The following is a 27,436-nucleotide window of genomic DNA, read 5'->3' on the forward strand; positions in this document are numbered from 1 at the left end:
AATTCCCACATTATGTTTTGCATAGACTAAACATTATTTGAAGTATCATGGAGTGCGTTAGAAACCCATGGTTAAATGGTAGCATGTGTAGGTATAAGAAAATGAACGTCATCCATTGTGATCTGTATTAAATTATGAAGCTGTCACCATCTGATACGTGCAATAGTTATGTAAGGTTACCCGAGGTTAATTTTAAAGTGTCTTCTTTAATATCAGAGCTTTGGGTTTTTAGTAGATGGAGCAGCTTCTGGTTGAGCCCGACTGCTCTGATCTAATCTGATCTCCCGCTGTTCATGACCTCCACGCTCCCCTGGCCCGGAGCTCATTTCATGGGCTGTCATTATCAATCCCCTGATGGAGGTGAGCAGAGAAACTCTTTGAGTCACAGGTGAGAGAGAGAGAGTGAGAGAGAGAGAGAGAGAGAGAGAGAGAGGTCTTCACCACCGTGTGCTGTTCTGTATGCAAACCCTCGTATATGTTTTGCACTTGAATCTTAAAGTATTTCTGAACTGCTTTTATTAATAAGGTTTAAGATCAAGATGGTCGCTTGTGGTAATTTTAATAAACTGTTCATTCAATTAAACATTTTGTAAGTTTGGTGTCAAATCTGCAAACTTAAATTTTTCACGAGGAGCATTAACGGATTTTGGAGCCATTACGATACAGTATATGTATTATTTAATTTTGCAGTAAAGAAGTGAGAATTAGAGTATTATTAATATGATTAATACATGTTTTATTATTTTTTTAAATGATATCAATCAAATATAAGTAAGGGATAATCCACAGCTAGCCGTGCGTTAAAGGGCTTTAATGCACGATGTGGATGCCAAGAACCACCTGACGCGAAGTGCATTAAGAACCAATTATCCCACTTATACCATTATATTATATTTGAAGGTAATCAAACTGAATGGAGCTAAACGTACACTAAAGGGTTTAATGCACACCCTCCAGTCAATCAGAATCCAGTATTCAAACATAACATGGTATAATTATTATTATTACGGTTGTTTTTTTAATTATAATTACTATTACTATTATTATTGCTAATAATAATAATATTACTTTGCTTAAAAGGTTGGAGGTTGGATGTGCGCATTTAATTTGAAATTTTTGAAAATCCAAAAAATGATATCTGTACTTTTTTCTATATTTTCACTTAGCTAATTTTATTCTTAATAAATGTTTCTGTTTTGAGTTTAAAGTTAACTTTGATTTACTTTGTACTTTGGTTCAGATTCACCTGTTGATCTTTAATAAACATTTAAATATGTTTTAAAGAGACCTGGCTAAGTGATTTATTGTGAACTAAAGAGTGAAATTCAGTCTGGAGTTTGTGAGATGATTTGGCAATGCATGTGTGTTTGTGTTTGTGTTTGGCAGCCCTCGTCGCCTCCGACCGCCTTCTCGCTGGTGAAGAGGTGTAGCCTTTGTCTCCGTGCACAGTCAGTTGCCATGGCTACGCGACTCTGCTTTCCATCTTACCTGTTGTTTTTATCAATTCGCACTTGAAATGCTCGCTCTGTGCGTTCTCTCTATCACTGTTTGAGTCTCTTTGTGTGACATCGGCCGGACGCCAACTCCAATGGAATCTAGAGCCAATGTGATTATTTATTTATTATTTTTGTATATTTTGAATAATTTCCAAATACACTGTACACGCATGAGAATATACTATGGTATGCTTACAGAGTTTACTATATTAAACGGTTTAAAACTTTTCTTTACCTTACCATAGTAAATATTAACGCATACTACTATATTTACTTTAGTTTAATGATTCACCATAGTCACACTACAGAATACTTTAGTACACTGTACATTAACACAGTGTAGTAAACTACTAAAATATACTACAGTTCACTATAGTAAATTCTAGATTATACTAAAAACGATTTAAAGTGTTTTTTTTTTTATCTGGGTATTTGATACCTTAACAAATTGAGTGTTTTCTCCATTTTAAATCATACAGGGCATGTTATGACGGAGGACAGATATTTTCTCTGAAGCTCTATTGCGTGTGTTTGGAACCGAGTTAACTGATCACTTCATTTAAAGGGAGTCGGGTCATAAAAGGACCCGGCGGCGGCGTGATGGAGGAATCATTGACTTGAGTGAGGTTTGTTAGTGTGAGTGATGTCAGGCGGTATTGGCACTCTTTCTCTCTTTCAAGCAATTAAAACGCTCTTGATTCCTACAAGCGTCCTGCGACCTCTCGAAAGGCCGGCGTAAGTGATCTGTGCCAGCTGCTGAAATCACGATCACTTTACCTCAGATGACTGAAGATAACCTCCAAACGTTCACATTGACCATCTGCGAGGCGAGTCCTCCTGTGTGATGTGACATCGCTTCTCCAATACTCCAGAGAACTTCTGATGAGCGTATAAATAAGATACATATGAGTATTATTAACATGAGGCGCGTTCACTCCATGTGTGCTCTGTGATCATAGACGATCACATCACATGTGTGTGCTCTTACATGTGTCATGTGTAGGGATGGATACCGAGTACTGGCACTTTTTTAGACCGGTACATAATTGAGTCGATACCAGAGTATCGATAAGCTTCATGACAAACGATACTGTTATAATCTCTGTGTATTCGGGTGTTAAATTTACACTTTGCAAATTAGAGGCTGCTGCCGGTCATTTTCCATCCCTGAATAATGTCAGAATGGCTGAAGTTTGCACGACGTTTAACGTGGCATAGTATGGATAACACTTGATAAGTACCTGTTTCGATAAGCAGAATCTATAAAATCTTAAGGATACCCATCCCTAGTCATGTGTGGACCCAACTCCTCGGGCGCAGAATGTGTAAGTTGTGGTAGAGTTTTTTTATTTTATGTACATTCTGCATGAATATTTCATCACATGAAAGTGCTGAAGCAAAAAGCGTCAGTGTCTTCGGGGTGAATTCGGCCCCTTTGGATATAAGACAGACAGAGAGAGAGAGAGAGAGAGAGAGAGAGAGAGAGAGATTGCAGTGCGGTTGCCAGATCTTCTCAGCGCTTGCAGACGTCACTGTGTTAAGTAGGTCAGGGTTCTATAGTGAAGTACCGTGTGTGTGTGTGTGTGTGTGTGTGAGATCATTAATAATCATCATAAATCATTTTTTTATTAAACCGGTAGTTATGTTGCCATTTATAATGTTTCGCTGTGAAATAGATACTACATGCTGTATAAACAAACTACGACTATAAATACAAACATAATATGAATTGTATGTCAAGAAAGTAAATCAGGTCCATTTTTTATTTTGAAGGGCTTTTAAGTTCATATTTTTTCTTTCAGATCTGCAGTTTCTTCTTAAATGTGCAATTTTCATTTTGGTTTTTTTATTGAATGCATCTTAGAAATACATCATCAGAAGAACAATGATATACTGTGTGCTTTGATCTGTAGATTGATATCTATGTGGTTACACAAGAGTGTCGGTTATTTGAGTCGATTTCTCTTTTTCACTTCTCCCTCTTTGTACTTTGAGATACAGTCTGTCAGAGGGTTCCTCGTTCTAATCCATACATTTGTAAATATTTGGACGTGACTGGAGAGGCAGTGGGACTGAATGTCGGTGCTCAAAGAAAATCCCTGAATACAAAAACATCCAGATATAAATGTGTCTGTTCTGCTGTAGAATAGAGATTCAATAAACACAGATCATGTGATTTGGTTTGGTAATGAGAAATGTAGACATTTATTGTTGAGAAACACATGAGACCACAGAGACCTTTTTTCTCAAGAGAGGTAGAATTCTCTTTCCTGTAGCTCAGTGGTAAGAGCATTGTGTTAACAACGCAAGGTTGTGTGTTGGATCCCAGGGGATTGCAGATACCTGTGTATAAATGTATAGGATGATGCAATCTAAGTCACTTTGGATAAAAGCGTCTGCCAAATGCATAAATGTAAATGTATATTCCACATGTCTCTTTTGGGTCTCAAAGAAACTCTTGAGATATTAAAGTGATTGTCTTTGTGTTTGTTTTTACCTGTAGCTGAAACCTGGAAGTGACCCCGACACACATCGGCTCGCTCCGGTGTGCGTTCTCTTTCTAGCTCGTCTGGTGAGAAATGAAAGAGGCATTAACTTGTTGAGGCTGGAAAGCTGGAGCAATTCATCCGAATAATCCTGAAACGCGCACATTCACAGGAGCAGTGCATCACATAAATCTAAATCCTCCACAGAGAGAGAGAGAGAGAGAGAGAGAGAGAGAGAGCATTCATAAGACATTCAGCTTTACATTACGACTGTATCAGTTGGGGTACTATATAAAAACGAATATGGTGATTTATATAGAATTGTGAATCATTGGCTTTAGTATAATAATAGTTTAGTTTTTAGCTTCTTTATGGTAGTTTTAATCATTTTGAAGTGGCTTTTTTAATATTTTTAGTTTTGATGTAAGTAAAGTTTATTCATAAAGCACCTTTCACAGACAAGGAGGGGTCAAAAAGTGCTTTACAATAAAATAATAGCAATAAAATACTTTACAATTAAAGCATTAGCAGTATGTCAATGTCAGTTTTACTTAAAAGTTAGATTATGTGATTTTGTAATTGTAAATTGTAAAGTTTGTTTGTTTGTTTGTTTATTTTTCAAGACAGAAATGATAAAACCAAGGTTGTGTCGCAGTAGCATCGTTTTTTGTTGTGTGTGAAAATGCATTTTGATGGAATTTAAGAGAATTGTGTAAGCGCGTACAGTATCTCGGGCACAATCCTCCACGTCCATCTCCACATTGCATAAGACGTCTGGGTTTCTACAGCCCGAATCTCACCTTTAAAAGATTCAGAACAGCACACACAGAGCTTGTCAACATCTCTTACTCCATTTATATACTCTGTGTAGTTCATGACATTTATTTGGCTTAATTGTTTTTTTAATGGAGATCTGTGTGTGTGTGTGTGTGCGTGTGTGTGCGTGAGTGTGTGTTAAGTGCCAATAGAGCGTCTCATGTAAACAGCAAAGGCTTGCGGTGGATTGTGGATCCATGTTACAGCTCTGTTTCAAAACCCAGTTGGGGAACATTCATACACGACACGAGAAACTCGATTTACAATAGACTTCAATGTTAATCTAAGACCACCAAAACCTAACAAGCATTTAAGTACAAAACACACATAAAAAATATTTGACAAATTATTTAGTTAACAAGATTTTGCTTTTTGTCTTTATAGATAATTTAGGTTTAGAAACAGAGCGAACAAACGTAAGATTGACCTTTTCAATTGTAGTGTTTCTGTCTTCCTCCGGTCCCACTAAGTATTTGTTGATTTGTAGCTGTAGAAAAGCAATGCTTGCGCTTGTAATCCGTCTCTCTGAAAGGTTATTATGGTGTAATAATGAAAGTTGAAGGCTATTGGCCAGCCAGAGGACTTGAAAGAACAAAAGAAAAACCTACAGCACTAAACGTGAACTCATCAATTCAAGTGTCTTTGAATACAGTGTGTTTGTGTTTACAATCCCAAATGCTTCAGATGTCTGTCTTTCATCTTAATTCCTTCTCATATCAAAAATCAAATCAGGGTTCTGTTTCTGTTCCTCGGCCGGATGCGCTTTCATGTTTTTAACTAGATTGATGCCCTTAAACCTGGCTTTCATGTTGCAATGGTGGTTGCTAGGGTGTTGCTGGGGTGTTCCGGGTCGTTGCTAGGGTGGTGCTAGGGGGTTTTGTTGATCCCTAACCCTTAGATTTCAATGAACTGTGTTGTTGACAGATTCTGTTTTGTTGAATGGATAAACGTCTTAAAAAGAAGGCACAATGTGTTTTTTTCTAAAGATGAGATGGATTCATCTGCACAGATGTGTTTGAGGACAGTTTTTCTCTCTCACACACAGACACAGCAGATGTTCATGATGTGATAAGACTTGGATTAGATCCGACCCCGCTGTAACCGATCACAGAGGATATTGAGCAGGAATTACGGCCTCTGTTTGACACTCGTAAAGCTTAAGAAGTAAATGTACACCACAGGATAAGATCAACTATGTGTAATGAACATTTTTACTCCTACGCATTTCCAAAAGCCTCAATGCCTCTGAAACAACTTTTCTTTTCAAACTTCTGTCATATTGTGATGGATAAAATGATGTCTCACCCAACGCTTTCATTATTGTCAAAGTAGTATGAATTATGTGAGACTATAAGAGTTAAATGGGTATATGATGTCATATAGACTTTAAATTTTGTTAGTTTGTATCTGCATGAAGGAATGTGATCTTGGTATCCAGACCGGACGCATACATTTGTTCTCAGTTTTATTGTAGTTTTAAATATTTCACAGTAGCTTTTATTTTGATATTTTGACATTTTTAGTTTTTATTCGGTTTTATTGCCTTTTATGACATTTAATTATTTGTATATTTTTTATGTTTCTCTATTAGTTGAATATTTGAATTATGTTCAGTTGTGTCATCATTTTAGTGACTCAAATGTATTGCTAATATAAATCTAGGTTAAATTTAGTTTCAGGTTTTTCCAATAATATTTAGGCTATATTTTATATTAAATGTTTATTATGGGATTTTTTTAATAGTTTAAGTAAACGATTATAATCTTGTTTTAGGTGGAGAAATCTTTTCAGTTCCAATCACAGCAACAATAGTCCCTGTCTCCAACATAGTGCACTATATCGGGTGTCCGCCCATCAGTGTTGTTGTAGTATTCCCTTCATTACTTTTTACCCACAATGCACTCTGATGTACACTCGCTCATGCACTAACTGGTCTCATATAGCCTTCCACAGTATACAGAGCAAAGTTCGAATTTTTTATATTTTATTTTTATATTGAAAGAGTAGAAAAGAGACCGAACTGATCGTTCAGGTGTTGACGGAGTCTGCTGATCTTGTAGCAGCGGGCAGATCATTACACATAAGTGGAACTGAACCAGAGAAGGTACGTGAGAGAGATTTTTCCATTTTTCGATGACACCACAAGCCGTCGTTGGTTTGCAGAGCGCAGGGATCTGGTGGGTGCATGCGTTTGCATTTGAAGATAAGTGGTGCCGAACCAGTGGTGGTCTTGTAAGCCAGGAGAAGAGTCTTGAATTTGATGCGAGCAACTATAGGGATCATCTGTAGACGTTTGGTTGTGCAAGCTGGAAGTCCAGCCTGTAGCGCATTGCAGTTGTCTAGTCTGGACAGAACCAGAGCCTGGACTAGGACTTGCTTGGCATGCTCGAATAGAAAAGGTCTAATTGTCCTAATATTGTAGAGGATGAATCAACAGGACCAGGTGGTGTTGGCAACCTGATCTGTGAAGTTAAGATGGTCATCGATCACCACTCTCAGGTCCTTTCTGGAAGATGTGATGGTCGATGAGCCCAGTTGATTGGAGAAGTTGTGATGAATCTTTGTGTCGGCTGGATTACAAGCAGTTCTGTTTTTGCAAGGTTTAGCTGCAGGTGATGTTCCTTCATGGACACTTGTTCTTGTCGACAGTTATTTTCTACCTTTTTAAAAATAAACATTAAATGAATGTTATAGACAATGTTTCATATTAAATGTATTCAATAATTTAGTTTAACGTTATAAATAAACGTAATTGCCCCCTTTATTTACAATTTATAAACTGCATACATATGTTAAGATGGTATGATGAATGTCGGCGACAGTTCTGTCAGACGCAGGGCATATTATGTGAGTGAGTGAGCGAAGCAGACGCAGACGCAGCTAGACTTTAAACTGCAACTGTGCATGCTTGTGCGTGTGTGAGTGACTTGAGTGACAGCTCTGCATGTTTTATTCAGGGTCCTGCCACTCAGATTCAGACCAAACCCCCCACACACACACACACGACTGTCAAAATAATGTAAAGCTCCTGTCAGACCTGCTCAGGTATGGAGACATCTGACAGCGTCACCATCATGACATCACCATCTAAACTATAAGTTCATTTCAAATCTTCAGCACAAACCTTCAAAAAACTACTACGACACATGTTAAAGTTTAAAATGGAATCGTCATGTAAAGTACTTTCTGGTATCATCTGTGTGTCTGTATTGACGTTTACATGCGTACCAATAATGCGATTATTTCCAATAATCAGAGCAAGGACTTAATCACAGTAACATTTACATGACACGAGAAAACCTCTTTGCTTCCGTTTACATGAGTGTTTCATCAGTCTGATTATTTGCTACACAGATACAGTTTTTTACATTCGCATCAAATGCAAAACACCGTTATGTAGACGTATTGTGGTTGTTCAGCACCGTGATGAATATAGAGACATGATGGAGAATACCTCCACAACTGTGGTGTACGCTTTCATCGCACTGTTTCTGACAGCCAGTTGTGTTGACGGTAAAACTTTAGACTGTCATGTTTCCAGCAATTTGTGTTTAAGATGCGTGACAGCGATTGAAACCGGCGAATGCCACATACTTCCATTTTGCTTCCTGCGATTATGAGCGGAATCACATTATTTAGATTGAGTTTTTGCATGTACACGAGGAAAAATGTTATCGCAATATTGCCAAAATCCTATTCTAATGGCATTTTGAGGGTGCGTGTGAATGTGGTCGTTGAGCATTTCATTTCATTGTGCTTGTTCGGCTGCTTCGTGTTTTCTCATGTTTTAGTGGGGTTTTGTCAGATGATGTTTGATGGTTATCTGTATGCTGTTGTTGATGTTAACATGATACGATGTTAAAGACAACAGACAGAAGGATTTCTTATTTCACTCTTTTACCATTTATATGAAAACAATGGTTTGTCATGTGTGACAGACAATGTCGTTGTTTAAGTGTCTATCACAACAATGAAAGATGTGTCTCGCCATCAGATGCTCAGAGGTGTGAGACAGGAAGTCTGAGAGAGTTTGAATTGAATAAGTGATTGAAAGAAGAGAGACGGAACTGAAGAGAGAAGAACAACTCTTCACAAAGGCTCGAGTGAATCCTGAGAGCAGTCAGGTCACCTCGCAGGAATTCTGAAGTACCTCCCGGACAAGGGACATTTCTGATTAGGTGTTCTTGTGTGTAATCGTGAAACATCAGCGGTTGCGACTCAAGTATTCGTCTATTTCAAAGTAAAAAAAACTACAATCCTCTAATATATTTTTGGTGCGAAATTTAAGCGGTTTGAGCTCTTCAGATGAAGAACCGTCGCCGTGTAAACGCTCCACAGATCATTTGACATTTTGCCTTCTGATGTGTTTAGATGAAAATCACACGATACACATTCTAAAGTGTGTGTGTGTTGTGTGCGTTTCTCTCCAGCGGTCAACATCACCTGTCCACCCAAGAAAGGTGAGAGACAGGCAAATTGCTGCCATGTGCGTGACACGCTGTGTGTTCACGCACAACTCCGTGTTGTGTGTCTGTATGTCCTTGTGTCGTCTTTATGGTCTTGAACTTGTCTTGTGTGAAATGTATTGTTTGTGTTTGTATATATTTTTATGTGTTTGTGAATGCCTTTTGTGCCTCAGTAATGTGTATGGGTTTGACATCTTTTTTAAGAAACCTGTTTTAGAAACACTTCTTCTCTTCCTCTTTGGATGTAATTGACTGAAGCCTGTGATGGATGTGAATGATTGGAGCCGGTGTCAAGTTATCTTACGTTATCTCTTCGGACAGAGCTGGGCTCAGGAGTTCTTCATATCTAACAGACAGCAGCTTTACCTTTTCCTTATTATCCTAATTGTTTGACGTTATCTGTAACAGATCCTATTAGTTTAATCCTAATGATTTAGTCAGAGTAACCCAAATGTTCAGTCGGAAATTATATTTCTATGCATTTGGCAGACGCTTTTATCCAAAACACGCTGTTTTTTGTTTATTGCATATGCATTGTAGGAGTTCCTCTTCAGACGCAAACTTTATGGGACGAGCGTATTTAAATCAATCTCGCAACATGATTTACTAAGGTTTACGCCCTAAAAATGCATGTCGTAAACCCTGCACAAGTTCGTGCTGCTCGAAAACAAGTGTTTTTTTATTGCCCTTTTTAGTTAATCTGGCCCTAAATTGTAAAGCGATATTTACAACGAACTTGACTTTTACAGAAATGGCAAATTTGGGCATTACAAATCCAGAAAAGGCTTTTTAAAGTCACATAGAAAGGGTTGGAGGGATGACTACATATTGTTTATAATTATATAATTAAACACTACAATTTGCAGTTTTGTATATTCATTCAAAGCTCATGTTATCTGAAGTCCATATATTGAATTTAATTCTTAAAAAAAATAATGTTTTGGGGTAAAATGTGACCTGGACATTTTCTGGATAAAAGAAGACATGATAAAGACAGTATCTAAGAAGTTGCATTTAGCTGATAACCATCTTCCCAAACAAAGTCTGGCTATTGAAAAGTATATAAATGTATTGAACATGTTTTGATGTGCAGCTGTATCCCTTATTGGCTTTATCTGCTCTCTGTTTGAATCATTGCTGGTCATGTGCGCTCGGATGAGCTGTCACACTCTTCATCTTCATCTTCAACTTGAAATAAAGGTGATATTATTGGAGTAGAAATGGAAGTGAGGTGAGACGAGATGAGGCCGTTCCACAGGGTTTAAACAGTCCTTTTGAAGTGTCAGCCTTATTACAAAATGTGCAGTTTACACACACACGCACGCACACTTATAAATGCTTTTAAAAGCTTAATGGAGCTGTCGTTCAGCGGGTCCTAACCTGAAGTCATTCACAGACAATCATTTCAGGGGTTTATTACAACCATAAAACTATACTGTACGTGCACTTATGAATAGAGAAAAACTTTCACTATAAGGCTTTTGAATTTGTAAAATATATTCATGTGTATATAATGCAACAAAATATATAATTCATTATCATGCAATGCTGAACTGTTATTTTCCCTATTTGTCTGAAATATAGTGAATTACATATATCATGCTGATTCTGGATCACAAACGTATTCTTCATTTTTATTTTATCCACATTTTAAGATAAAAGTAAACTCATCAAAACTATTGATTGACACTTGGGAATTATATTGTGATTAAATAAATCAAAACTATTTTATATGTGATTATCTTCTTTCCATCTATGCTGGCTCTTTTCTTTTGGTTCAACTCATCCATTTCATAAACCTTCATTATGTTTGATTTGTAATAAAAGGAATTAATAAATTGGCACAATTATGTTTTATCTACTAAATAATATCAAACATTTATGCCTCAAAGACTTTATCATGAGAAGCCTTTGATGTCAATTGATATTACACTTCTGATAAGGTTCTGTACAGAGATGCCATAGAAGAACCATTTTTGGTTGCACAAAGAACCATTTAGTCAAATTGTTGTTTTAAGAACTGCCTTTTTATAATCTGAAGAACCTCTTTGGCCACAAATAACCTTTCGTGAAACAGAAAGGTTCTTCAGATGTTGAAGGTTCTTTATGGAACCATTTAGACAAAAACGGTTCTTCTATGGCATCGTGAATCACCTTTACTTTAGATCCCTAACTTCACATCAAAGTCGGTTTGTGAGAAAAGTTTTTTGACTAGAATCAAGACAGGTTGCATTGGCTCTCACAGATCCAGACGAACATCAGCTCTGTTTGTTCACCTGTGTGATTTCTTCTGTTCTCTCTGTGAAATGACAACATCAGAACTGTCAGCAATTACCAGAAAATACACTGACGGACCGTCCCACACAGAGAGACGGAGATAGACTTCTACTGACCCATGACAGCCCCCGGGGAAGTGTGTGTGTGATTCATTTTTAGAAGTGAACACCTGCAGTGTTTTTGTTGGATGAGATGATTTGACAGCCCTCTTCAATCAAACCTGATGAGCCAACAAACCTGCCCTCTGGAAACACTTCCTACAGATTTCACACAATGGTTCTCTCGTCATGTTTCGTGTCATCTTTCTCAAACTGACACAAACCAAAAATAGAGTTTCGCTAAAGTGAGGATGATATGTAATGTTTTTTCTGCACCAGAATTCCACCTGCAACCTTACAAGTAGCAAATGTAAAGCCCTCGACACAGCTAGACTTTAACGTCACAACGTCTTCATAGCGTGACACCCGCAAACCGCCAGCGTCGCCAAATCCCAGCGGGGATGAAACATTGGTCTGTCATCACAGAGACCAACATCCCATCGAATGCACGCTTGTTTCTAAACCTTATTACTGCTTAACGTGAACACAGCCTGAAGATGTTTGGACACATTTACACATGAACTCTCATTCAGGATCAAGACTTCACGCCGATTAGCCAAACGCAATGTGAGGTGAGATTATACTGGTCCGGGATCAGTCGTCAAGGGCAACAGATGGTGGGACTGCTGTCGCTATGCGTGCAGTCTAGGCTATGAGATCAATAGAACAACTCAAGATCATGGAGGTCATTACGGCAAACACTTTATGTGAATGTGTCTGTGACACTGTCGGTCTGGACTGAGAGATTTGTTCGAGATTTTTATCTGTAACGCCGTGTCTACACCGGACGCGACCTGCGTGATACGACACGACAAAAGACATCAGAAACGTTTTAGAACCCATTATCATAAAAAATTGTGTTCACACTGGATGCAGCTCGTTGCGACGAACCCATTAAGAACAAGCAAGTTGTCATGTCGCCTCCGGTGTAGACACAACCTGGTGATGTTGTGTTTTGTTGCTACGTAGCCAGAGGAGAATGTTGTTGCTCTTTCACGGCTCAGGAGATTTGATAGAGTTCTCATTTAAGTATCAACCTGGTCTCTGATGTTTCTATTAACATTGCTTCAGAGAAATAAGAACAGATAATAGTGCGACTGTAAATGTTCAAATCTATGAAGGTGTAAAATGCATGCTGAGAAATGTTTGAGTTGATATTGAGATCTTCAATAATATTGACTTTTGATTGTAGACTTGACAAATCTGAGCTCGGTTCGACACATTGTTGACGTCTCGTCTGAGAAATGTGTAAGATTTCTTATTCTCAGAAGAAACGTGTGAGACTCTGAATTACACTCTTCGTGTCTGTGGATCTTTATTAAGTCCGGCTGGTGTTCGCATTAATGTTTCTACTTCTTGAAGATGTCATCCATGAGCATCTTGTCAGGATCGGTGAACGTGACCAATGCAGATAAATTGGATGGGTGACATCATTTATTTGCTGGGTTGAATCTGTTTCCAGTGACCACAGCTGTGTTGGGTTGAGCTTGTGAGAGAAAGAAATCAAGGTGATGACTCGAGTGTCTCTCACGCACGCACGCACCGATATAAACCATCGGAAATAACCAGCAACTCTCGTGTCATAATGAGCAATGGCAGAAATGAACCTTTTATTAAGAGCGATACTTTCCCCTGCGGCATTTTAGTTATTTTGAGTTACAACGTGTGATGTCACTTCATGTATTTTGTGATTCAATTTATTGAAATAGATTCTCAAGTAATTACACTGTTAGCCAAAACATTTAATGTTCGCATCATATGGGCCTTGAATCAAATATTAGGGAATAAATCGGCTTGTTAAGTGTCAATATCTGGTGAATTTATGTTTGTTTCTGTAGCATTATATCCAATAGTTTGTGAACATGATACATAATAAACCAGAGAACTCTGTCCTGCTCTACGATGTGTGAGCGTTTATCAGAAACTGAATTCATTAACACCGTCCGCCCCGGTACAGATCCGTGAACAGATCCGTAACATCCATATCAAATCCATTGTGTTCAATGTTCTCCGTGACATCACCTACGCTAATGGCCACACTTTTCTGTAATGACCGATGGATCGAGGAGTGCCGCGTAAAGCGTTTAACAGCCGTGAAGCCGGAACACCGTGTTTCATGCATCAGAATTCACTTTTCAGTGGAACGCTGCGTGCTGCAATGACAAATTTCACTTTAAAAGACATTACAGGATTGCTTTATGTAGAGCTTCAGCAGGATTTTATTATAGTTGCCGTCTGCCACCAACCCGGCACCCTAAAAACTATTTGACTAAGTGACCTGGTTGACTTAAATTTTTGAGTTAATTTCTTTTAAAAATATTAGTCAACTCAACGAGAAATTCATTTTTTTTACAGTGCATTAATAGAACACCATTACCAGTAAAGACCCATAGAAACCATTATAATTTTCATTAAAACCAATACAATTCCCATTATAACTATTTAAGCCCAAATTTACCTGATGGATTCTATTGGTTTTTCTTCAACAGGGTGAATATATAAATTTTTACGGATACGATTAATCACACTTTTCTGCCTTATTTTCAATGGAAAGAATATATTTGAATGTGTTGTGTTTTTCTTGACTCTCTGTCAGTGTGATGTAAATGTTCATGTGTTTGATGGGCTCGGTGCGCTGTGGCAGTCTGTGTTGAAAGACTCCAGAGGCCGAAGCGTCAGTCAAGTAATGACAGCCGGCAAACCTCCACATCACACACAGAGTCGATGACATCACAGTCAGATTTATCACTCGCAACCATCATCATGGGAGATTAAATGTGATCTGAACTTTTATTGAGCATAAGGTGAATTCGATGAATTCTCACAGATGTGATCTTTGTTATTTCACCGGAGTATGGAGTACTCTGCGTTTTCTAACCTAGATGTTTCTTTTCTTGGCAACCTGACGAGGGCAGCTAGACTTCTAATGAGCAGCATGGCACATATTTGGCTCTCAGGGAGCGAGTGAGAATCTTTCAAAAATATCCCTGCTGTGTTGAGAGAGAGACGCCCAATCACGGCTCAAACCCGGTCATCCAGACTCTAAATATAGCTGTCCTCTGATCCCAGCGTCAGACATCTTCCAGGACTTTACCTGTGCGCACACATCACATGTCACCCAGAGGAAAATATCACGGCTCACCGTTATATCCTACCGGAATAACACACAAAACGTACCGCGTAAAGGACTTTTTCCTGCAGGGAAGTCTCTGGTGTTGTCTTGCAGAGTTATAATAATCTTTCTTTATTTCTTGTTGTTGACTAACAGGAGATTCGAACCCCAAAGAGAGCAGCCCGTTCATCAACAGCGCCGATGCCGAGAAGAGCCAACAGTATGACGGCAAGAACATGGCCCTGTTCGAGGTACACACACACACACAGATGAAATTCTATTGATGAAGTGAATAAAAGGATTTGACAATGATGAATCAGAGTCATTAGTGTTTGAAGGACAGTGAACCCTGCGGGTGAATGATAACAGAGTCACAGGAATGACACAAATCACTGAGTCGAGTCCTGTCGAATGATGTGCTTTACTTCACTTTAAAGTGACCCAAAAATGAAAACTCTGTCACCGTCCTCTCGTCGTTTTGCACCTGTTTGACTTTCATTCTTCTGCAGAGAGAAGATAGTTTGATGAAAGTTGGTTACCAAACCGCGTCGGCTCCCGTTCACTTCTATTGACCCAAAACCAATGCAAGTGAATGGGGTCCGGTTAACAACATTCTTTTCATGTTCTGTGGAAGAAAGAAAGTCAAGCAAGTTTGTAATGACAAGCGGGCGAGTAATGATGAAAGAATTTTCATGTTTGAACTATCCCTTTAAATCTGTTTAAAACTACTGACACTTTAATAAACATGTTTCTCTTCAGAAATGGACTCAAATGTTATCTCACACGCGTCTCACGTTATGTTCAGACCTGTGTTTGTTCATTTCAGCTCCAAAGCTCATGTCTTGGAAGAAGTTCCTGTTTTTCAGAAATCAAGTTTTGAGAGCAAATCTGAGCACGGTTTGATTTCCAGAGGAGACACGAGCTTACCGATGTGCTGTTCTCAGGAGAAACATCTTACACGAATGATCCTTGATTTAACTATGAATAAAAGAATAAAAGATTAAACATCGTTTTTCTGCACACTTCAAAAAGATGCTCGAGGCCAAAGATGAACCTTTTGGGTCCATAAAGAACCTTTAACATCTGTTTCACAAAAGGTTCTTCACATTATAAAAAAGTAAGAAAGAGACGATTCTTTAAAGAACCTTTGACTGAATGATTCTTTGTGCAACCAAAAATGGTTCTTCTACGGCATCTCTGTGAACAACCTTTTAAGCCCCTTTATTTTAAAGAGTGTAGTATCGATGGTATTCATAGTAAAACTGTGGTTCTACAATAACTTTCCAGTAGTAAAAACTTAGACAATAATATGAGGAATGTTCTCTTATAATGTCATTGCTGTCTGAGAAACTGTTAAGATCTAATGTGTGATTTTTATATGTCTTTGCAGGAGGAGATGGACACCATTCCCATGGTGTCGTCTCTTCTCAGCAGTCTGGCCAACTACTCCAACCTCATCCAGGGCAGTAAAGAACACGAGGAGGCGGAGAACAACGAGGGCTCGCGGAAGAAACCCGTCCAGGTACCTCACATCCCTGCCCAACACAAAACACATTTACATCAAACACCAAACATGTCGACACACAGAAGGTTTCCCCATCAGGAGACATCAAAACATAATCAATCGAGTGTGTAAGCACACGAAGAGCCCGGAGGTGGAAATTTATGTAGATTGATATCGAGATCTTCGATCATATTGACTTTTGATTGCAGACTTGACAAATCTGATCTCAGTTTGACTCTAAGAGAGACATGTGTGAGATTTCTGACTCTACCTCTCAGGAGAAACATCTGGGAAGCAGATGAGACTTGAGCAAAAGTTTCCATTGCTCTCGATTTCATTGATGTCTAGAAGAACTAATTGAGATATTACAGAGATCTCTTGTACTTTTACAATCCCTGCAGATGTGTCCAGAACGCATGTTGTCGTCCTTTAGCTGCAATCATCTAAACTTCTAATCTGAAGATAGATTTTGGAGTAAACAGGTAAATGAGAGTTGAATTGGATTCGTCCTCTCAACAGGTTTGAGAAGAGTGATAATCTTCCTCTCGTCTCTCACAACGGCTTCATCTTCATTAGCTCGCCTGCCGAGCAGCCGTTCTCCAATCAGCATCCATTTGAGAGGGTCAATCCACTGCAGCAAATGTTCCCTCGCACCCCACGCAATCACTTCTTCTTCGTTCTCAAACTCTGCTTTCCATCTTTACAGACGCCACAGAGCTTACACATGACACAATATATACCGAAGATATTTATTCAAAACCATTCGTGTGCAAAAGCAACTCATTTATAATAAAGAATGACTGTAAACGCGCGCAAAACAGTAATGTAGAATAATTACATAAGCAAGTATGATTTTTTTATGGGAAGATCATGTCCCACATCTTTCGTGTTTTACATTTGTGCTTCCTCCGACGCCTAGCAACAGCATATGGATGTGCTATGAATCCCTCCCATCGTGTTTATCGTTGTGTTGCGATGATGCTTGTGTTGACAATAAGCAGAAGTCGTGTGTATGGATTCCAAAGGATGATGTAAGATGAGTTATGAAGTAGTTTTGTCTCATAATGAGAGGTTATCAGATGTCCGGGGACATGTGGTCGGTACAGAGGCCATATGCTCTTTTTGGATCACTCGCAGACGTGCACCATGAACACACACACATCTCTCTCTCTCCCTCATTCGCTTTCCTCTCTTCTTCACTTCTTCTCTTCGCATTTCTGTTCTCCTTTCCTCTGCTGATTCTGTTTTTCTATTCTGATCTCTGCTTCCTTTTATCCTCTCATAAGCTTTCCCGTCCAATCTTCATCTTTTCCTCTTTCCTCCGTCTCTTTCTCTTTTCTCTCGTTGTATCTCCCCCTCTCTCCTCTTCTCTGTCGTGGATGATCAGAAGTCTAAACAACTAGAAACATCGCAACATTCCTTTGATGTGAAAACATTTTGAGTAAATAACAAGAAGACTGTTCACCTAAAAAACATTTTCGACATAATTTACTCGCTCTCAAGTTGTTTCAAACCTGTACACATCTTTGTTTGTAGACATTTTGAAGAACGTGGGAAACCAAACAGTTTTGGGGCACCATTAACTACCATAGTAGTTTCTGTTCCTGTTTGGTTACAAACGTTTTTCCAAATATCCTTCTTTGTGTTTGGGATAACACCAAAATGTATACATGTTCACTTATTTTTGGGTGAACTGTCCATTTAATATTATTCATAAAGATATATTCGACTTTAAAAATATTCAGACATTTATCATTCAGCACACAATTTATTTCCAAAGGGCTAGTTCACCATCGAAACGTTCGAAACGCCGTCTTGTCATTTCAGACCTGTATGTCAATGGGGACCAACGGTTTTAAGTTCCCAACATTTTTCAAAATATCTTCTTTTGTGTTTATCAGAAGAAAGAAAATCACAGCTTTAAAATTACAACAGGGATTGTCAGAATGATGACAGAATTTGAATTTTCAAGGTGAACTACTCCTTTAACACTTTGTTAGAGAGCTGTTGGTATAGTATGAAAGTAATACTAGAGAAACAGGAACAACAGATCCAGGTGTTTTTACAGAAGCCGAGTTGAATGTTGAACAGATGTTGTAATAAAGTTCGTTAGAAGGGAAGGAAGGAGGCGGGAACCGGCGAACATTCAAACACTAAAACTTTAATTAAATAAACAATAAACACTGAAGTAACATAAAACATACACAAACTAAACATATGTCCGGGCCCGGTCCTCTCTCGTCAACAGTCCTGCCGATCGTCCTTTTAAGCTCCCAATCTCCTCCGTGATAAGATGCGGGACCGGTGCGCGCACAGCTGCTTGCACTTATCACTCACGCCTTCCTCACCACAGATGTGTTTTCATTTTTTTCTAGATATTTGTGAGTGACACAATGTTATAATATACGCTGTAGATTTCACTCAACGCACCATTGTTCCTCCTCCATCCGAGTGATGTGTGTCTCCAGCTGCAGGACGGGTGTAGTGTGGTGTTCATGTCAGTGTTATGGTTTTTATATTTCACGTGAGACCCAAACACCTGAGGCTCACCGTCAAGAGTCCTCCAACAGCTATCCCATGAGTCCACTGGGCATCGCTCTCTGCTGCCTTTACCTGACATTCTCACAGTCTGAGACACCCGCTGGACATCACACACACACATGAGAAGTGACCACTGCCAATCTCCGTTGATTCAGAATTTCTCACCACGTTTACACATCACTGCGGTTTTAATAATGAGGGCTAAATTCATCCTGCCGGTGTCAAAGCAACACTCGCTGACACACGCTGAGACTGACAAACACACAAATATCACAGGCACATCCATCAGCCAATTCATACTACTGTCTTATTCTGGTTACTATAGTACTACCGTATCATGGTACATTCGTTTAAGCAACCGCAGTACGGAAGTGAGAAATACACACATGCCATGGTTTTACCACAGTACGATGGTTTGTGAATCAGGTACCGTATTATTACTGACTGTATCTTAACGCTTGTTTCCGTAGCGACAGCAGTTTCATCACAAAGCGCTGATGCAACACATCTCACTCAGTGTGTTGCAATATTAAGACACCTCGCGGGCGGCAGACTCCTGCGTTTATAATGAGAACACACTTTTAGTTTATGAGCTTGCTTTTATTTATGGATTGGGGACATGAAACGGAAATATTCCTTTCAATCGTGCGCCGAGGATATTATGGTAAAAGATGAGGTATAATCTATAAGCACAACTCATATTCTATGTCATCATTTTGTTGTGTTTCAGTTTGCACAGTGAATGAAAAGCCTAAATTAACATCATATCAATAATACTGCACTTTACATTTTCTGTTTTCTTGCCCACGTGAAATTAGTTTCTACAAAGCGAGATGTGCAGAGCATCGCTGTGATGCTGTGCGGTTGCTAGGGTGAACTGGATGGTTGCTATGGGATTGCCAGGTGATTGCTTACAGGCTTAAGTAAAAAACCCAAAGTAAAGGAATTCCGATACTCGTACTTGCCAACATTACTAATACTAGTATAGAAACGCAGTGTAACCGTCAGAGCCTTTTCCAAACCCACCCCTTCTCTCTCTCTCCTGTCCTTTCTCTCACTAAACTGTACAAATAAAGGCAAAGCGGCACAACTACATCAAAAAAAGAAATGCAGTGTAGTGGTAAAAGTAGATTGTCCAGCAGTTGTTTTTTGTGTTTTTGAAAGGATGAAATATACAGGAATAATTCGTTTGCTGTCGTCGAGTAGAAATATGGAAATATGAACGCATGAAAGACATTGAGATGAGGAATAGCAGAGAGAGAGACAGAGAGAGACAGAGAGAGACAGAGAGAGACAGAGAGAGACAGAGAGAGACAGAAAGAGACAGAAAGAGACAGAGAGAGACAGAGAGACAGCGAGACAGCGAGACAGCGAGCGAGACAGAGACAGCGAGACAGCGAGCGAGACAGCGAGCAAGAGAGAGAGAGCGAGAGAGAGCTGGATTGAACTCATTCTAGAGAGAATTAATAAAATTAAAGTGTCCTTCTTTTTTAAAAAACTCTGACATGTAGACATTTATAATTAATGAGTAAAACATGCAAATTGGACATCTTGCACACATTTGCATAATCAAAAGAAGTTAAATGGACTTCACAGAAAATGTCATAACTTTTCAAATCACGTTCGTAGTCACGTCAAATGCCCGTCCTCATAAAAACAAATGGAAGAGAGCAAATGGAAACTTTTGCATCTCATCCTGAGAAAACGAGTCACAATTGTGTCTGTCATCAGAGTTTGAGAAGAGACGTCAACAATGAGTCGGACTGAGCTCAGATTTGTCAAGTCTGTAATCAAAAGATCTCAATATGAACTCAAACAATTCTCATCACATTTACTCAAATCCAGATTATTTAATCTCAACAATCGACATTTATTTACACCTCCAGACTCTTCATGTGTTTCAACAATTACACTCTCAGTTGATTTTCTTTTTTATTTCTCATGAGCAATTTTAAAGCATCTGAGAACTGGGAAGACAAAAGCATTCTGGTGTGGTCGAGCAGATCATTGTAGATTATGAAACCGAGCGTTCGTGTGTTAGAATGGAAACTGTCTGTCGGAAGTCTGATGTTATTGAATCAGTTCTGGAGATGTGTTATCTGCGTTTAAATGAATGGAGATGTACCTTACACCGCCGCTGTTTTCATTTGTGGTTTGATGAAGTGTCTGTGGATATCGATCCAAACCTGACAGAGCAAAGTAACACAAGACATGATAGAGAAATACCAATCATCTCTGGTTTTGCTGTCATGTTTAGTCTTGTTTATGTAATTGGTGTAATATATCATAATTGGAATAATATGAAATAACAGATTAAAATATGCAGCTAATTTGAGACATTATGAACAACTCTTAACTGTGTAATATCTTAATAAAACTGTTGTTCAGTGGTCTTGAAGGTGTTTCGTGTGAGGTGTCACGGCAGACGTGTGAGGTTTGCCTTATCACAGAATGTAATTGTTGTTTTTCTGTTGTTTTGACGTGGCTTATAAAGCACATTGTATTAGATTACATTCATTCTGAAATTAATCCTTGCTTCAAAAATCAAATTATCCCACACAGAATTTGCATTTGCATGGCTGATATTAAATTAAATGGCATGCATTATTCAGGACGTCTTATTTATGTTCAGGTTAATTTAATTAAAAGTCTTGTTTCCCAGTTTGCCATCTGCTGTCACTGTGTGTGTGTGTGTGTGTGTGTGTGTGTGTGTGTGTGTTAGCAGTCATGCAGCACATCACTGTCATGTTGCCGTGTCTCCATCTGTGTGTTCGTCCTGCTTGGTGAACCGAGTTTCCTCTGCGTGACCCTTCTTGGACATTGGGATAATTGCATTTTATTGGCAGCGTCCTTGAGGAGAAATGCGATGTGTTTCAGTGCTGTATTGGCTCAGTGAAGGTGTGTTTGTACATACACATGAAGCTACAGTGCGCACAAACAATGCTTATTATGTCAATGTGACATAAACAATTGGGTAAAATTAGACGATCAATATACTTGCAATATATGTTTTATATTAGGGCTGTGCGATGTTGAGAAAAAAATGCGATATGCGATAGCATGCCAAATAATACGATATGCGATAGCATGCTAAAAATGCGATATGCGATTGCATGCCAAATAATGCGATATGCAATACGTTATTTCTTTTTTTTAAATCAATTTAAATTGTAATAAAATATATTACAGAAATTATATAACCAACATATATTTCACATTATTAAAGAAAAAGAAACCATCACTTCAACTTCAACTGAAAGTGAACAGCCATTTGTAAACAAACAAAAATAAATAAAACAAATATCATGCGCACGCATGCATGTCCCAACTAACATTTGCATGCCAGATAGATGCTATACTATCTGCATCGACCTAAAACTTTGACCATACATCACATTTTGAATAATGAATTCGGTCATTTATCGCAAACCATCGCAATATGCACACATGCAACATTTTGATAATTTATATATATTGCAAAACACCAAAAAAAGTCACCTTACACACTATTTTTTGAAATAATTGAGTGTTTTTGCGCAAAGTTAATGTTTAACATAGTTTAAATACTGATATAATATACATCTACACAGTATATTTATATGTACATTACATGTTATATTATTATAGGACCGTATATTCTGTGTGTATGCTGCGTCCCCATCCGCATACTATCTGTCCTGAATAGTATTGAAACTAGTATGTCTAAAATCATAGTTTGTTGAAAAGAGTATTCTCAAAGTAACCGGATGGTTTACTGTTCCCTGTGAAAATTCGAAATGTGAATCTATGGACACTTAACGGCTGATATTACCCAAAACTGCTTCGCTAAATGAATTAATGAAGTATATAGTAAATATTACATAGAAAAATAATAAATGAATAAATACTGAAATGCAAGGGAGAGCTGTATTTTCATGTTCGTGACAGTTAAGGATGACAGTGTCGTCTTTGCAACAACGTTGTCCCAGTGCGTGCACACACTAAACATGTATACTTTTCCATAACAAAAAATGTACATATTTTAAGGGCATAGTATAAGGCAGCGTTTTGGGACGCAGCATACCTCTTTCTTTCTGTGTGTGTCTCTCTCCGTCATTTATCACTCTGACACACCTTTACTCAGTGCTTGTAAGTAATTACCGTCGCTCACTCTTATCCAACACAACACACACACACACACTTCCTCTCTGTATATCACATTAGCTCGCCCTATATCTCTGAAAGCCCTTGAAATGAATTATATACATTCAAACACATTTACACCGAGGGTCTATTCTTGGATGATGTTGTGTTTCCTGTCAGGAGAGTTTGTACTTATTAACGGATGTGTAGTTCATGCTTCCATATTAATACTGTAATACAAAGAAATACATAAGCTATGTGCGAATTGGCCCCCTGTCCGCCATTTTGTAGTGTTTTTCTGAGTAAACATCTCATTCCCTACATTCGTTCCCTACTTTTTACCCACAATGCACTCTGATTTTGAGTTTACCTCCAATATTAAGGTGAAAACTAACTTTTTTACATTACAATCTATAAAGTCACGCATGTGTACAATAGGCGGTATGACCAATGTCCGCGACAATATTGTATATAGCATATGACGTCAGTATCCTAAATCGTTCACTCATTTTTATCACTTCATCCCCATATAGTGAACTATTTAGCATTCGCTATTAAGGAAATAGTGAATGAGTGAATTTAGACGCAGATATAGATTTTTTTGTCACGAGGATGCTGTAAGGGTTTTCTAGATGGTTGCTATGGTGTTGTAAGGCCCGATTCACATTTCGCGTCCGCGCCTCTTTCGCTCTTCAAATGACCCCGTTTGTGCGCGCCTCTACATTTAAAATCTTGAAATATGATCAAATATATTTGTATATTCTATACTATTGCTTGGGTCGGGTATGGGAGGTTTTTATTTTCAGTGTCAACATGATGGTGTATCTCTTGAAATGAATGTAGATGTGAACTCTCTTCATTTCACGGACAGATACATGATCTTTTTTTTATAATTGTAAAAAATTATATTTACCAATATTCACACTCGTTCATTGACACGGTTAACATTTCTGTTTCTTTTCCAGTCCTGAAAGTCAGATTTCTTTTTACATTTCCAGGTTCTCCATGACTGTAGGAATTCAGGATTCAGTTTCTCTCTCTTTGTTTAATCTCTTTATTCTATTATATTTCTCTTTATTTGTATGTATCACATGAAAGAGTGTAAAACACGCTTAATGATGTAATGGTTGCTGAACACCTTCAAACAGGGAAAAATTAAGAATGAAAGCTAATGATAACTGAAATGGTACAAATCACGTGTTTGTGTTGACTGCAGGCTCCGCGGATGGGCACGCTGATGGGCGTCTATCTGCCCTGTCTGCAGAACATTCTTGGAGTCATTCTGTTTTTGAGGATGACCTGGATAGTGGGCATCGGAGGGGTCATCGAAGCCTTTGTCATCGTCCTCATGTGTTGCTCCACGGTGAGTCACACACAGGCATGCAGCTGACATCATCGCATTTAATGCAGGTATATCGTTTCTTTGTTTTGAATATGTATTTCTCACGAGGTAATTTGAGGAATGTGCTAATCTGTCTTGTGAGCGCGCACGTCTCCTGCAGCACATATTAATGCATCACATCACATGCACGCTCATTATTAGCGTGTCATTTGCATGTTTGTGTAACCCAGATTCTCCTGCGCTATTTTTATCCTGGGCTGTGATTCTAAAGACGAGTTATCATCATACTTCTTTATTATTCCTAAAACAGTTAAACGAATGTTATGACACAGATTCTAGAGTTCTGGTACTGATTTTCTCCAGTTGACTAGTAAGATGGGAAAACTGTCTGTGCATCTCCAGCCGTTCGTAAAAAGCTTGTCGTTCACTGGTTTGTGGGGTTTAATGCGCTGGAGATTCAGACGTTCATTTATATTGCACCTGGATGCTTTCACGCAAGCACAATATAAAGCCAAAAGCACTAACTACATGTTCAGAAGATAAACATGGAAGACACGGCGTGGCTCTGAAAGCACCGTTCTTGAAAACACTGAGATTCATCTTAACACACATGATCAAACGTGATGAAAGCCTAAACTGGAAGATATTTTGAGGCGAATGTCTAATTCAGACACAAAAATTGAAAAGCCACCGCCATCAAAGACCTCCAAAAATAACCGAGTCTTTACATAATCCTTCAAAATGAGTTCCAGAACGTCTACTGAGACGGAAATTGTGTGTGTGATTGTTGTAATCTGCTTCTTTATGACTTTCAGTCTATGTAAAGTAATAGCTTTAATGTGTGTGTGTGTTTGGTTTAACGGCACGTCCACACCATAGGTAGAACGTACAGCGATCTGGTGTGTTTCTGTTCCGTTATCAATATCATCTGAAATGATCTGTCAAACATCTATCACTTGCTTTTCATTGCATTCTGTGTCTCGGGGCAACAGAAGAATTTTGTGTTGCACAATTTTAGAATCCCATAATAACACTAAAGGAGAAAACTGGCTCATGTATGTAAATAAACATTTATCATGTATGCTTTTTATATTGATTGAATGTGTATTCTTGTATTTTAAATCATGATTGATATATATATAATACAATCTAGGTGGACAAAAGTATGATCTGATTTATATAATAGTGCATTCAGTTGCATACAAAAAAGAGAACAACATCTTTGGTGACGGACAGGTGATTGCCCCTCCCACTCTCCGCCCCTCTTCCCACAGCTGTCAACGCCCATTTAAATTGCATTTTCAAATGACTTACTTTATTCAAATTATTTACACTCATAGTTTGGTTTTCTTTTCTTTTTTTAACACAATCCTCAAGCAAGTGTAATATGGAATTGCAGAGATTTCAATGAACATCATTTTCAAATGTATAAGTGCCGTTCCTCATCCGTGGAGCGTTCATCTCTAAGCGTTTGGTTTGGTTGTGACACTATCTGTCTCGATGTTATTGGCTTACTTTTATTGAAGGCAGATGGTGTGATTGGCTGCGCAGACTGACTCGAGCAGCCGGTCCTCTAAACTGTCCAATCAGAGCGTGTTCTCAGCATGTGATTAGCATATGGAGGTCTGTGATGAGCGTTTGGGATGCTGTCAGCTCAGTAGATTGATGTCAAAATGTTTGTGTGGGTGGAAATGAACCACTTCTCCTCTGAGTCTGAGTCTCAGTCGTGGCGTTTGAACATAAAACCATTTGAGACTTAATAAAACCAGAGAAAATAAACCCCAGATTAAAGTCTAACTCGTATCTTGCCCGTAAAATAAATTTATGAGACAAATACAAATCTGAATAAATGAGATGTGTGTCAGTGCGTGCGTGTGTGCGTGTGTGCGTGTGTGCGTGCGTGCGTGCGTGCGTGCGCGAGTGTGCGTGTGTGCGCGTGTGTGCGTGTGCGTGCGTGTGCGCGCGTGTGTGGCTGCGTGTGTGCGTGCGTGTGTGCGTGTGCGCGCGTGCGTGTGTGCATGCGTGCGTGCGTACGCATGTGCTTGTGTGTGTGTGCACCTAACAACATAACACAACACATTGCATCACTTCTGTACACTCTACACTGTTGCCAAGCAACCTGACACATTTATACAGAATCCAATTGATGAAATTGTCACGGGTGTGTGTCTATTGGTGCTCTAAATGTGCCTCATCCAATCAGAGCTGATGTAATGTCAAAATACCATTAACTCAAACAACAAACAATCCAATCAAACGCTGTGATGTCACAGTCAGACACACTGGAGTTTTCAGCCGTTCAGAGTCCATTGTTCTACATGTCTATATAGCATCCTTACCTTAAAGTCGGCATGAAATTTAGTGAGACAGTCACGAGATGAAAAGGGTTTTATGAGCGGGAGACGAGGTTTCCAACACACAAGCTTCTATTAAACTGCTGTAATGACAGAGATCTGTTCCCACTACACATCAGGACCAAACACTGCCGGCTAAAGATGTTTTACCATTAACCTACAGACAATAAATAACACATTATAAATGAGTGAGTTTTGGCCTTTTCTCAGTGATCAGATTTACAGTTTCCATCTAATGAGTGTTAAAACATCCACAGAAATCTTGATCCAGTATTTGATCTTCCATCTGCTGCTTATTTCTAACCAAACACACTCCTGAAAATCTCTCATCGTCTCCTGTTTTATTTTCCAGACGATGCTCACGGCGATCTCCATGAGTGCTATCGCCACCAACGGCGTCGTACCTGGTAAGTCCGTCCCTTATAGAACTCGTGTGTGTGTGTTGTCTCGGCAACAGGAAGCGGTCACCCTAGCAACAGTAACTCTACGACCAGACAGCAATATCCTCAAATCTGTATTTATGTATCGATAATCCAATGAGTGCGTTCGGTTCTAATCATCACCTCAGTCTCATGTTCTGATTGGAGGAGAGCAGAGGTGAGATGAAATTACAGGCTTTCTGTTTATCAGCCATAAACTGCTATTATCCCTCCAGTGTTAAAAGAGCCGGAAGGAAACAGGAAGTTGTATTTATGGGATGTATTGTGCTTTCTGTGCTATTTATTCAGCACTGTTCTCTATTATATTCATACAACACTAAAATACAGCCTGCGGTGTAAAGAGACGAAACTGGAAAATAGCTGCTTGTCATGTTCGTGTCAC

The 27,436-nt window shown here is 38.8% G+C and overlaps 1 protein-coding gene across 1 annotated transcript in view; it reads left to right on the forward strand.

Moving 5' to 3' along the window:
• Nucleotides 1–27,436, forward strand: part of slc12a5a (solute carrier family 12 member 5a) — a gene marked incomplete at both ends in the record, with an annotated part of 84,405 nt that overhangs the window by 41,323 nt on the left and 15,646 nt on the right. Inside the window, 4 exons of the mRNA XM_079461066.1 lie at nucleotides 14,908–15,002; nucleotides 16,142–16,273; nucleotides 24,135–24,281; nucleotides 26,967–27,021. Coding sequence (XP_079317192.1) covers nucleotides 14,908–15,002; nucleotides 16,142–16,273; nucleotides 24,135–24,281; nucleotides 26,967–27,021 — 429 coding nt within the window. The remainder of the gene's footprint in view (nucleotides 1–14,907; nucleotides 15,003–16,141; nucleotides 16,274–24,134; nucleotides 24,282–26,966; nucleotides 27,022–27,436) is intronic.

Source organism: Barbatula barbatula (assembly GCF_947034865.1).
Source record: "Barbatula barbatula genome assembly, chromosome: 7".
In the NCBI taxonomy this organism is placed as follows: Eukaryota; Metazoa; Chordata; class Actinopteri; order Cypriniformes; family Nemacheilidae; genus Barbatula; species Barbatula barbatula.